The 12,777-nt window shown below is 39.5% G+C and overlaps 1 protein-coding gene across 2 annotated transcripts in view; it reads left to right on the top strand.

Annotated features, from left to right (window-relative positions):
- The window catches only part of TDRD7 (tudor domain containing 7), a 36,946-nt gene extending 27,124 nt beyond the window's left edge, over nt 1-9,822 (top strand). For both annotated transcript variants that reach the window (XM_025176219.2, XM_007443124.4), the window contains exons 9-17: nt 1,106-1,217; nt 2,297-2,499; nt 2,592-2,726; nt 3,752-3,832; nt 4,517-4,651; nt 4,763-4,873; nt 5,949-6,430; nt 7,251-7,411; nt 9,448-9,822. In XM_025176219.2, coding sequence (XP_025031987.1) covers nt 1,106-1,217; nt 2,297-2,499; nt 2,592-2,726; nt 3,752-3,832; nt 4,517-4,651; nt 4,763-4,873; nt 5,949-6,430; nt 7,251-7,411; nt 9,448-9,644 — 1,617 coding nt within the window. In that variant the 3' untranslated portion in view covers nt 9,645-9,822. The remainder of the gene's footprint in view (nt 1-1,105; nt 1,218-2,296; nt 2,500-2,591; nt 2,727-3,751; nt 3,833-4,516; nt 4,652-4,762; nt 4,874-5,948; nt 6,431-7,250; nt 7,412-9,447) is intronic.
- The last annotated feature ends 2,955 nt before the right edge of the window (nt 9,823-12,777 follow it).

Genomic DNA, 12,777 nt, shown 5'->3' with positions numbered 1-12,777 from the left:
CTAAAATCTCTGCCTCTGTTAGATAGCTGAAATAGTACTGAGATTTTGTCTTTTACTACTTGTTGTACCAGTACCGCACCTGTGGGGAAATTTTAATCCCACATCTTGGGATGTGGCTTGTTTGTTTGTTATATGCTCGCATTTAAGACTTCAAGGTGGCATATGTGTTGCTCCATCCTTTCTTTTTGCCCCACAACAACTCTGTGGGGTTAGCTGGGCTGAGAGAGTGATTGAGCCATGGTTGAGTTTCCATGGGTGGGGTTGCAATCTACAGTTCTAGTCCATTATGTTCACCACTGCATCAGACTGGCTCTCTTTACAGTTCCCAACAGCCCCAGCCAACATGACCAGAGGCATGAGATACTGAGAAATGCACGTTAGCAATTTTCCTAACCCTGATCTAAGCTGTTGATGCCAGCCCACACTAATCAGTCCCTTTCTCCTTGGGAGGTAAACATTTAGGAAAGCACCAGTAAATTGAGTTTTCCTTGATCCTCATGAGAGAAAGAGATCAGGAATAAAGAACTAAGGGGAACAAGTCACAGCCTTCAATCCCTATTGGACCTAGATTCTCTTGGCCACAAAGTGGGCGGCTCTGTTCAATAAACTGAGGATCTTTTTAAACTTATTTTGGGTAACTTGCATTTTGTGTACACAGAAAATATGCTCTATATGAACAACATGCTCTGAACCTTATGGCCCAATATGTCCAGTGATGCGGATTGATCTCAGCCTGGTGTCAAAGCATATATAAGGATTGTAGCCTTAGGACATTAAAAAAAATCCCTGAATATTCCAGTTTTTCACTCCATAAAAGGATGGCTAAAGAAGCTGCAAGAGGACAAAACAAAAAACAAAAACACTCTCCTGAAAACTCAAGGCCTTTCACTTATAGCCCCTCATGGCTGTAAAGCAGGTGGGCTGTTATTAGCACAACTCTTGCAGCTTGTACAGCCAGTGGGTGTGCTGGCTGAAGATACTGGGAGTCGTAGCCCACATTTGGAGGGCAAACCCCCAGGGAAAGTGCAAAGAAATAATTTTAAATGACATATGTATTGTGACTGGTTAAGATTCCTGGGTGTCTCTTGTTTCGTTTTGCTTCTAGGTATGCTATGTTGATTATGGTTTTAATGAAATCATTGAAAATTCCAGAGTGTACAGATTAGCCAAGCATTTCTATACGCTGCCATTCCAGGCTTCCAAATGTAGACTAGCTGGTAAGACGTGCCTCTTCCTTTTCAATAGATACAAACACTATTTGTATAGCAACCTATTAGCACGTGGGGGAAAGAGATGATAGACTCTTATGGCATTATTCCGACAGGTGTTGAAGATGGTACCTGACAAGGTCATCTTGTGCTCTCAGAGGTGACAAAATGAGTGGGGGTGACCTTATGACTAAATTTCTTTGAGATAACTAGAAGGCAGTCCTCTTTTTGTTATTAGTTTTTGAAAAACTCCTTGTATACTAAAAGACTTCATCCGGGCTAAAAAAGGTTTTTATTCGATGTTGCATTTAAAACCTTCCAGAATTTCATAAATCAACTTAGTAGGCAACAATGTCAGCACATTCATTTTGCACATAAGAAAGAAGCAGAGCCATAGTCTCTAGCTGATTTGAGTTAGAATTTGACCTTGATACTTTTCATGATATCACTGGCATTCTGTGGTATGAATGTTGCTTAGTGCCCTGAGTTGGTAAATGGGGCTGCCCTTTTGATTAGAAAAATGGTTGAATAATATTTGCAAGCCAGCTAGACAATTGTAATGCTAAATTGCAACCGTAGAATGACACAAAATTCATTGTATGATACTTAAGCCAGTTCAACTCTTCAGAAATCTCACTGATGTTTGATAAGTACATTTTAAAATTTTTGTATTCTGTGGTAGAATTCCCTATAAAGAAAATCTGTTTTCTTCATCTATGTTGTAATCTAAGTTCTGGACAGAAGGTTTTAGGGTACTTTAGCCATTCTGGGAGGAAATAAAAATTTCAAAGGTTTTTGAAGCCTGTGATTTCACTCAGCCTTCTAGCTTTTTAGATTTCAGCAGGCATTGATCATGCCTTTACAGCACTAGGAGCTCCAAGCTTCCTTAATGCTTGTAGTACTTCCCTTAAAAAATAGAGAAAAGCACAATAAGTGGCCAGAGTAAAAATAGAGAGGTGGAATTCTTTCACCATTGTAATATAATCCTGATACTAAGCATTGACAGTCCTAAGAGACACATTGAAACAAAAAGCTCCAATTTGTAATGCTCATCAACTTACATTTTTTGCTTGATTGCCTTACCGTAGGTTTGGAGGCTTTCTGTGATGATCCAGTCTTGGTAAAGACAGTAGAGTCTCAAACTTGTGGCAAGATATTTGCTGTTGAAATATTGGAGAAAAGTGACATTCCCCTTATTATCCTATATGACACGTCAGGAGATGATGACATCAACATCAATGCCACTTGCCTGAAGGCACTGCGTGATAAATCACTTGAGTTTCATCTTCAGGTACTGCCTTCACCCCTCTGTATTACTTTAATAAAACAGATAAGTTTTTAAGTTGTAGAGGCATTCAGCATCTCACGTACTTTGCTTTATAGGTAGATGCACTCTATACGGAAGTCCGGGTAACCAATGTTTGCTCAGATGGAACTTTATATTGTCAGGTGCCATCAAAGGGCCTGACCAAGCTCTCTGAAGCTTTGCGGAAACTGGAAAACTATTTCTACCACAAGGTGAGTCTACTTTTAATATTGGCTTCTGCCTAAAACGTTACAAGATTAAGAGATTTCCAGGGCAGTTGCTAGCAATTCCGTTATAAACAAGTGATGAATTTCAAAGCTATTGGACACTCATTCTTGCTGACTAGTGTAGAATAGATATTAATCACTTTTTAAAAATGTACATATACTGGTTACCTAGCAATACGAGGTTTGCAATACTAAAAATAAGTGCCCCATGCTGAAGAAAGCCCATATATTTATTTAACATAGAAATCCTTTCATGGGAGGAAAATGTAGTGCAGTGAATGGATTTCAAAATATTATTGAGAAGTTAGCGGGACTCCATACACTTTTTCTTACTGTTGGACTCTAAGCAGAATGCAAATATTAAAGGATGCTTTGACTTTGTAATTAATAGGAAATTGCAGTCTTGACTGGAAGTTTGAGCTGGAAGAAGAAAGGCAGACTAAATCTGTTCATAAATATCCAGGCCATTGTATTTGTGAAAGTGGGATGTGTCCTGTTCTTAGTCATTGGCAGCCATATCCAACTGTGTAGCCCCCCAGGGGTTTCACAATATTAACACAGTGCTTTGTCCAAAAAAATCCTCTGCCCATCTTTGATCTTTGCGCATTCTTATTCTTGACCTTTGGCTTATACCAGAGGGAAGAAAACTCTGGTTTTGTTCTTTAGATCTCTCTCTGTTGCACAATAAAACAGTATGCCTTATTTTGAATGCTGTGAGATTGTGGCTGCTGAATGTTTTTGCATTAAGGTGGTATTATATTCAACATTCATTTTGGATGGTTAATAGCAGTGATTGCTCCAGGCTTGTTGGCAATGCTTTAATCTTTTGGTGCTCTGGAATGGAAATAAGAAAATAACAATTTGTGTGCTACTTGTTGGGATTGGAGGAAATGAATTAATTACAAGTAACACTAAGGTTGTAAGCAATTTATATAAGCATTCTGAACTCATCCTACATTTCATTGTAACCATTATAATTACATAATCAGGCTTCAACTCTACTCCAACAGGCAACAGGGTATTCTGTATCACTACCGTTTTGTGGCATGATCTGCTTGCTTAACTGTAAAGGAAAATGGGCCCGAGTAGAGGTAAGAAATATAATATTGACAAGTTGATCAGAAAAACTTTTTCTAAAAATTGGAGGTTTTATCCTCTAGTATCTTCTAGGTGGGTTGCTTAACTGAACATTGGATTAAGAACAGACTGTGTCTCCTAAACTGCCTATAGTTAAGCCGTTCTTTCTGCTTAGTTCTTCTGAGCCAATTTCTGGTGGAACAGAATGCTGACACCATTGTGAGATGCAACATTGCTCCTCTTCTTGTACCAGTGTAGAAACAAATGAGTAAAAGCCAGTCCCACCAGTTAAATAGTAAAAGAAAATTCCTACCTTTTGAATAGGAAACCAATATGCCAAACATACAATGCTAAACTGCAGCTCCATCCATAGTCAAAAAGCCCAGCATAATTTGGCATGTTATTCAGGGATTATGGGAGTTGCTGTTCAACACATCTGGGTTGAACACTAGGTTCAAAAGGCTAATCTAGGGTAATTGTTTGAGTCTCAGGAACTAACATTTAGTAAAGAGAGGGAGGGAGGAAGGAAGGTTCTTCCTGCTGCAGTAAATTGTTAGCAAATCCTTTACTGCCTGACTGCTTAAGTGACAATTCTGTCCATAATCATTATTAGTGATTTACCAAGCCTGGGATGCATCTTATCTTCCTATATGTTAAACATTCTAACATTTTGATATTACCCCTACCCCGTCTCTCAGATAACAAGCGTTCACAGTAGCCGGACTCTCGATGTTCAGTTTATGGATACTGGAACAGTAGCATCTGTAAAAGTGCTGGAACTGAGAGAGATTCCCTCACTATTCCTGCGAGAAATCATTGCAATACCACCTCAGGTATGAGGATCTCTGTTTACTCATTCTCAGGATAGTTTCGAGCAGCTTACAAAGTAAACATGAATCTTGCTGCCATGTGTAACTTGAATGCTGTTGTGATTATATATTTAGGCAATAAAATGCTGCTTGGCTGACCTTCCTCTTAATATTACCATGTGGACTCCAGATGCTGTACTTTGGCTGAGAGATACTGTACTGAACTGTCCTCACTGCAGCATGAAGGTAAAAAAAAAAAAAGTTACATCTGCTCCTTAACATTCAAGGGAAGATGTTCTTGAACTATTACTTGTTTATCAAAGTGAAAGTGGTTACTCAAAGTATTCTAGGTAGAATTTTATTGTTTTGGTGTATACTTCTGCATTTTATCACCAGATTTTAATTATCTAAATGTTTTAATATGATCGTACTTTAATACTCTACTAGACTCTCATTTAGAAATATAGCTTTGTACTTACTTAACAGTTAAGCATTTTTTACAATTTCTGCTGCCTTACATAAGTTAAATAGGGTCTGGTACTCCAGTTCATACCTGCTGTTTTTACTTTTCCTCCTCTTTCAGCTCTCTTTTGTGTAAATTGCTCACTTACCTTTATCCCGTTCACCTTTCCCCCCCATAATATTGTTGCTGAATTGTACCTACATCTGGTCACCGACTATAACAAAGGATTTGATTTGTCAGTCTTTCTCAGTACTGTGTGCTGCAAAAGCAACTCATATTGGAAGTCATTCAAGAGGGAGGAATTGCATTTCTGTTGTTTCTGTTTGTCCTCAGGTTTTAAAAATATTCAGTGCATTTCTTCTCAGTGAAGCAAATGTGAGGGGTTTAATATATGGACTTTCAGGGCTTCACAGTTTACAAGGTGGTATGGGGAGTATGTCAGGGTAGTTTTGGCTCCTACCTATTAAAGATCTGGAATATTGAGATCACTTCTGATGTAAGTTACACTCTGTAAAACCATCTGCAGAGGCTGGCAATAAGCATTAGCAGTCAGATCTACCCTCTTGTATATTGTATGCTACATCAGTACTACCAAACATAGTCACTGGAAATCTTGTGGGCATTATATTTGTCTTTGTGTAACTAGCTTTGTAGTTTGGTGTAACAATACTGTTAAGCTCTATTTCTTCTTGAATTAGTGACTTGGTTTATGTGTTTGCTTGCTATTACTTAAACTAATCCCTTGTCCTGGTAACATTTTAATGCTGGTGCAAAAGTTTTCTGAATTAAAGTTCTCTATGCTATTGTTTTGATCAAGAAATTATTTTTGATCATTGCACTATTCTCTCTCCCAATAAGGTAGTTAGACTAGATGACCAGATTGCACACATCTATCTGTTTACACCAAAGAATTTTCCAGACCCAGATCGCAGTATAAATAGGCAGATCACCAGTGCTGACTTGTGGAAGCATCAGAAGGATGTCTTTTTGAGTGTCACTGCCAGTAGTTTCCTTGGAAGAAGGGAAGCCAACTTACCAGTGCCGCCAAGCTTAGGGCCCAAGCAGAGCTCCGCAGATGCAGTTCCTCATGTTCTGGAATCCAGCAAGGTTGAAACCACCTTGAATGTGCCACCAGCACTGCCACTTGTCCAACCCCAGGAACAGATGGATGTTTTCGTTTCACTGGCCTGCCACCCAGGTTACTTTATCCTCCAGTCTTGGCAAGAGATGCACAATTTAGAAGTGCTAATGGAAGAGATGCTTCTGCATTACAGCACAGCAGAAGATGGAGCTGTTGCTGTCGAAAAAAACAAAATCTATGCAGCTAAAGTAAAAAACAAGTAAGCAACTTTTATAAGTACTCCGTCCTGTATTTGGAAATTGTATTCTGTTAACTATGGTTTGAAACTAGACTCATTTAGTCTCTAGCCTATTGATTTCAGTGGGACTAAAATTTGACATAGTTAGTCTAGATTCAGTTCTCGTGTCTTCAAAGATGATCTATTCCAGCACTTTCTGGCCAGCTTCCAGATGGGACACAAGCCTTCCTCCCTGCTGTTTACTACAACCATTTATTGTACTATTGAGGATACTTCACTTAAATATGAAGATGCAATTTAACTCTCAAGGTTAAGCATATATTCTTATGTCTTTACATTGGTTTTCTTCTTCCTAAGTAAAGTATTTGTGCTTTATTTCTGCCTTGTCTTGGTCATCTGATTTCTTTTTTTGTTTTTTGGCACTACTTGCTGTTTCATATACAGAATTTTAAAAGTTCCATAAGTTTTCTGGGAAGGTTGGGGGGGAACAGCTGTATACAAAGAGCTATGTATCCCTTGTGCAAAAAGTTTGAGGTACCCATAAAGGATGGACATTCCTCAACGGGGGGATTTTTTTTCTTTTTCTTTTTCTTTTTTTAAGTGGCTTCTGTCTTCCACTCTAGATAGGAAAAGGGGAGCAAAGGTTTCATTTCTTCATTTGCCAAATGGTCCAGGGCAGTAGCTTGGAGTCAGGGAGTCACATAGGAAATATTTAATACACTAATACCTGAAAATGGTGTTCTCAGGGACACTGGGCAGGGAATGAAGTCCACCCCTTACTTTCTGTGAATCTGTTCACTCTAAGTGAGTGGAGTCCTGTCTTTGTTTCTTCGTTTCCTAGGTGGCACAGAGTGTTAATAAAAGGAGTGTTGGCAAATGGACTGGTGTCAGTATATGAACTGGATTATGGTAAACACGAGCTGATTGGCATCCAGAATGTAAGACCTCTTGTGGATATGTTCAGAAACCTGCCATTTCAGGCCATAACAGCCCAGCTTGCAGGTGCGTTGCAGGTTGTGACGTACAGAAATGATGACTGCAAAAATAACAACAGAGAACTCAGACTTGAGAAAAGAGATAGAGATATAGAAAAGCACATTGGGATCAGTTAACTTCATGACTTCACCATCTGCTAGGACAAGCTCATCTTGATCACTGTGTCCTGTTCCTATAAATCACGTTCTAAAGCTGTTCTTCCCATTTCCCTGAAGATGATTGTTCGGTAGAGGCGCCTGCTGCACCTGTGCAACATGTTCTATCCAGACTCTTCTGAATCCGAGCTTAGGATTAATAAGTAGGCAGGTTACTGCATTCTGCCTAATCACTCCCAGTTGGCTCCTGTTGCAAGAGGTGCTAAACAAATCAAAAACTTAGTAAGCGCAGGAGTTTTAGTACACCATTAGAATGTTAGTTTGTTGTTTCTGTTATTCCAACCAACTTTTATTTAGAAATTTGTGCCAATATGGTAGTGTAGCACCAGGACAAGTCATTCTGACTAATTCTGAACTATAGTCATGTAGTTTATCCAGCCATTTTTTTCCTCAGTTTGTTTGTGCCAGGAATGGGCAGTGTGTCGTCCTCCAGATATTTTGGACTGCAGTTACGATCCCTTACTGTGGGTTATGCTGGCTGGAGAATTGCAATTTATTATTACACAGAGGATGACAGGTTGTCCATATCTGATCTGTGCCCAATGATAATAAGATGTTGGCCAGTAACATTAGTACGTAGGCTAAGTGGAAGAAAAATTTCTCTTTGGTAACATAAGCTTTTAATGTTTAACACCAGGACTTTGAATTTGTTGTTAGAAACTGATTGGAAGCTAATTTAGTTTTAGAATGAAGAAAGCATTTTCTTGTCAAGTGGCCACTTTAGATGAGGCTCTTAAAAAAAGAAATCTTGGAAGAGGGCAGTAGCAGGACATGAATATATCAGCTAATTCACCCACAGTCACACTCAGTTTAAAGGAGACTACTTTTAAGCAGCAGAATCTGCCAGATCTTACTGCTTTCATCAAAATGACAAAAGCAACATTGCAGTATCACCCTGGAAGCTCAGCCCCTTTCATACGTGCATGTGACATTATGACTCACATACAAAAAGGTTGGGCTTTTGGTTGCAAAGCCACTTGGATCATTCTGACACATACACACACCCTCCCACAGGATATATTGCTATTTTTAAGTACTTAAAGTTAACAGTGGGCATTTTTAAATTGTATCATAATACTGATCTAAAATATATGTTTACAGTACTTCATTATTGATTAATACTATTTCACCAGTTTCTTGATCAAGTTAATTAACCATCATTGCACACTAGTCAGAGGTACTTAATACAACCATTGTTTTGTTTGCAATTGGAAGGAATGGTCTCCAAATGATTTGTCATGGGCTAGGTTGTTCCATTTAAAACTATAAGTATGTGGGGGAGGGTTGGACCTTTTCCTGGAGTAGCTAGCAGGCATTTCTTTCAGGGAAACATTCTGATATGCAATCATCACACCACCCCTTTTGAAAGTTGCAGTTTGGAATTATATGATCCTGGAAGTTTTACCATATGATTTATTGATATGGCTTATGCTTAACAGCAGATTATATGATAATTTGATCAATCTAAAAATAGAGATTTAGGCTGTTAGAACATTGGAGGTGAAGATGCTCTACCTTTTTCACGTGGTAAAATGGCTTTAGTTCAAAAGGAGAACCTAATACAAAAAGTATATTCCGGCATGATAACAGTGTTCAGTGGTTTCCCTGGCTGATTCATTCCAGCCTGTCTCTACTCTTAGTGCTTAATTCTCTAAACACTGAAACTTTAATATCTTTTAAATTGCTGTCATTGAGCCTCAGTTGAGAATGAAAGCTATAGTTTTATGTGGAAAGGCCAGTTTTTCTGGCAGGTGTGCCTCTTCCTTCACATGCTTCAGATTATGGGCTCCAAAATCACTTACTGAGCATATGGGTTAAAATATTTCTAAAACTTCTAGTGATGTTTTATGACTCTGTTTAATTTCCTTCTTTGCTGCTTTCCCCTAGGAATAGAATGGCAGCAGTGGTCAGAGGAAGCTTCAATAGTCTTCCGAAACCATGTTGAGAAGAAACCTCTAGTGGCCCAGGTGCAAACAATTATTGAAGGGACTAATCCATGGGATCGCAAAGTAATTGTCTATTTGGTGGACACATCACTACCAGACAAAGATATATGGATTCATGATATTATGAATCAGTTGTAATGGAGATTGCAAAGGCGATGTAAATTATTTTAAAAGTTTAAAATGCTAGTAACTTTAGCAATAACAATATAGAACAACGACTTAAACTAAATCAGTTTACTTCTGATTGGTTTTTGAACTGTTCAGTGCTAAAAATTTGTATAAATAAATATTTCTGTTAACTTCTTGTATTAGAACAGTTTCTTTTTGCTTAAAATTAAGAGTTGTCTGAAGTTGGCCTGCTAGTTAGAAACAGACCTTTCCCAACCTCCAGATAAGTTGAACTTATATTTAGCTCATGCAGTTAAGATGGATTGCATTGGTTAAATAGCAGATTATTAATCATAACCCATTGTACCTTCTGTCTGTAGACTTTTCTACAGATGTATCTTGAATTATGTGACACTAAACCTAGGCTTGCCACAAATGTACTTGACTACTAATCTGGTTATGAGCATGTCAATGCTGCATGTGTTTTCTTGCACTATACATTCTTTAAATGCAGACAAAAAAAATGTGTTTGTGTGTATATGTGTGTGCACATATCAGCCTGTATTATGCATTCCATTATTGTTGCATGCGATAGCTCCATTCTTATCATACTGAACAAAAACTCAGGCCCTGCCTAGTTTTCTGCTTCATATAGCCTAGACTCTAGTCAGATTAACCAACTTCTTTCTGATCTGGGTCATCTGTCAATACAGACATTGTATGTAGAGCTAGAGCTTGGGTATTAGACTAGTATCTGGCACTCATATCCCCAGTAATCAATCACTCTCTAGATCCACTGTTACTGAGTGGAAATTAGTACTTCTGGTTCATATAGAATCTTTCTCAATCTTTCTTAAATGGACATCTTAACATGGCTATGGAATAGGGATGGACAAATTCCAACAACATTATAAATTGGGAGGGGGGAGAGAGAGAAATTAATTATAATGATATACTATCCTCCTTCCTGCTCTACTAAAACTTATACTTCACAAAGCTTATCTCTTTTCTCCTCTCCCCAATCTTCCCAGTATGGAGTTGGAAAAGGAGGAAATCAGTATGACTATGTATTGTGCATATACCCTTCACACACACACAGACATATTATGTACATATTCACATACAATACACACAGGTTTCTGTGTGACACACTGGTCTGTATAATATCTATTAGTACTCATATGCTAAAAAAAAAAACCCAAATTCTGTATCAGAAGTGCATCATATTTCCAGTTTAATAGGACTAGGCACAGAATTCATTTGCTAAGTTGAACATGAGCCCTTGCTTTGAAAACCAGTGGGATATATAAACTTTTTTTAACATGTTTTGCTTGTAACAATTTGCGCCTTTAACTCCAACCCATCAAACATAAAATGAGTTCTTGCAGCTATTATTGTCAGATTTGTATACCACTGAAACCTCCGTGCTAGCCAGTACTAGCCCATTCTAGGTGCAGCTGCATATTTATTGCCAGTATTTCTGTACTATCCTTTCACTGCATTTCCAAGATCACTTACAAATCTGAAATAATGTTCCATGGTTATTATACTATAAAGTACACAAACTTGTGAGATCCCTTTTTTAAGGAGAGAAGATTCATCCTGTTTTGGAGTGTGTTAACACAAAGGCTAGAAAGACGACAGCTTCCAAGTAATGCTCAGGCATCATTTTGAGGAAGGATCCTGTGTAATGTGGAGATACTTTCTTCCTTAGGAGACCTCTCCTGTTAAAATCATTGAGTGACACATCTACCTGGCAGGATTGTCTGAGGTTAGAGCCCTGAGAAGGACATAGCAGGCAACACGTTTGATGGAATTTTGCTTCAGAGCATTAATGCAGGTATAACCAGTTTGATGTAGTGGTTATGGCATCAGGCTAGAAACCGGGAGAGTGTGAGTTCTACTCCCGCCTTAGGCACAAAGCCAGCTGGGGGACCTTGGGCCAGCCCCTCTCTCTCAGCCCTGGGAAGGAGGCAAGGGCAAACCACTTCTGAAATCTTGCCAAGAAAACTGCAGGGCCTAGTCCAGGCAGACACCAGAAGTCAAAAACTGACTCAAAGGCCGGCGCACACACTCAGCTGAGGTCTGTAGAAAATATATTAAGATTTACTCTTAGGCAATCTTACACAATTTCCTCACTTAATGATTTATGGTGTCTTCTATATCATCTAACCATTGTGCTGATACAACTGTCACCTGGACAGTCTTTAAAATGGATGAGTAGCACCATAACATACTGCAAGTGCCTTTCCTGACTGCTGACTTGAAGTGGAAGTTTTCCTTGAGTAAGTACAAAATTACAGTAGCGTTAAATATGCTGCCCCCATAACCACTTCTAACCCTGTATCTTGCTTCTGTTCCATTACCTGTTCCAAAGTAACAGGTGATAAAGCCTGACAGATTTTACACACCTCAAGTTTGCCCTTGGATGGTCTCAGAATTAAGGGGAAAATACTACTATAACACAACTATGGACAACTTAAGCTGATGTTATCCAAATGAAGCCATTGTGGGGACATGGCAGGAAAAAAAATGTTCCAGGTGTTTGTATGTAAGTGGGGAAAGGCTCCAGGTTGAAAAAGAGAAAGACTGCAAGATATTCTGTGTGAAAGCTAAAATAATGTGACTTAAGTGCCAAGAATTCATTTTATTTAAAAAAGCACATGAACAGTGAGGGGAAAATGGCACTTTAATTTTTTTTACACACACACACACATATTCCCAACAGTACCCGCTCTTCTTTTGCCACTTGCGTGCACACATCACAAACTTGCGAGCATATGATCACAATCCCGAACATGCATACAATATACGGGTGGGGTCAGCTTGTTAAATGCGGCAAGAGCGGCACTCAACGAAACGCGCTGAAGTGGTTTCTCTCCTTCCCTGTCGGCCAGGCTAGGACCCGAATCTATTTACGGCCAGGCAGACGGGACAGCGGGGGCTGCCTGCTGCGGCGTCTCCTGACCGCCCACCGTGGAATCGCTTCTTCTAATAACAGCGGCCCTCGCTGTCGCCGCTCCCCCGCGCGCCCGCCCCGGACACTGAGACGCGGGCGGCGAAGAGCCCCCTCAGCCAAGCCGGGGGGGAGAGCGGCTGCTGCTGGGGCCGCTGCTGGTGGCTCCAGCGAAAGGTGGGGGTGGGGGTGGGGGTGGGGGGCGGC

Source organism: Python bivittatus, unplaced genomic scaffold, assembly GCF_059951505.1.
Source record: "Python bivittatus isolate LINGU-HERP-01145 unplaced genomic scaffold, Pbiv_v1 ctg000520_np1212, whole genome shotgun sequence".
NCBI lineage: Eukaryota > Metazoa > Chordata > Lepidosauria > Squamata > Pythonidae > Python > Python bivittatus.
Note: the sequence above shows the minus strand (reverse complement) of the source record. Positions and strands in the feature narration are given on the sequence as shown.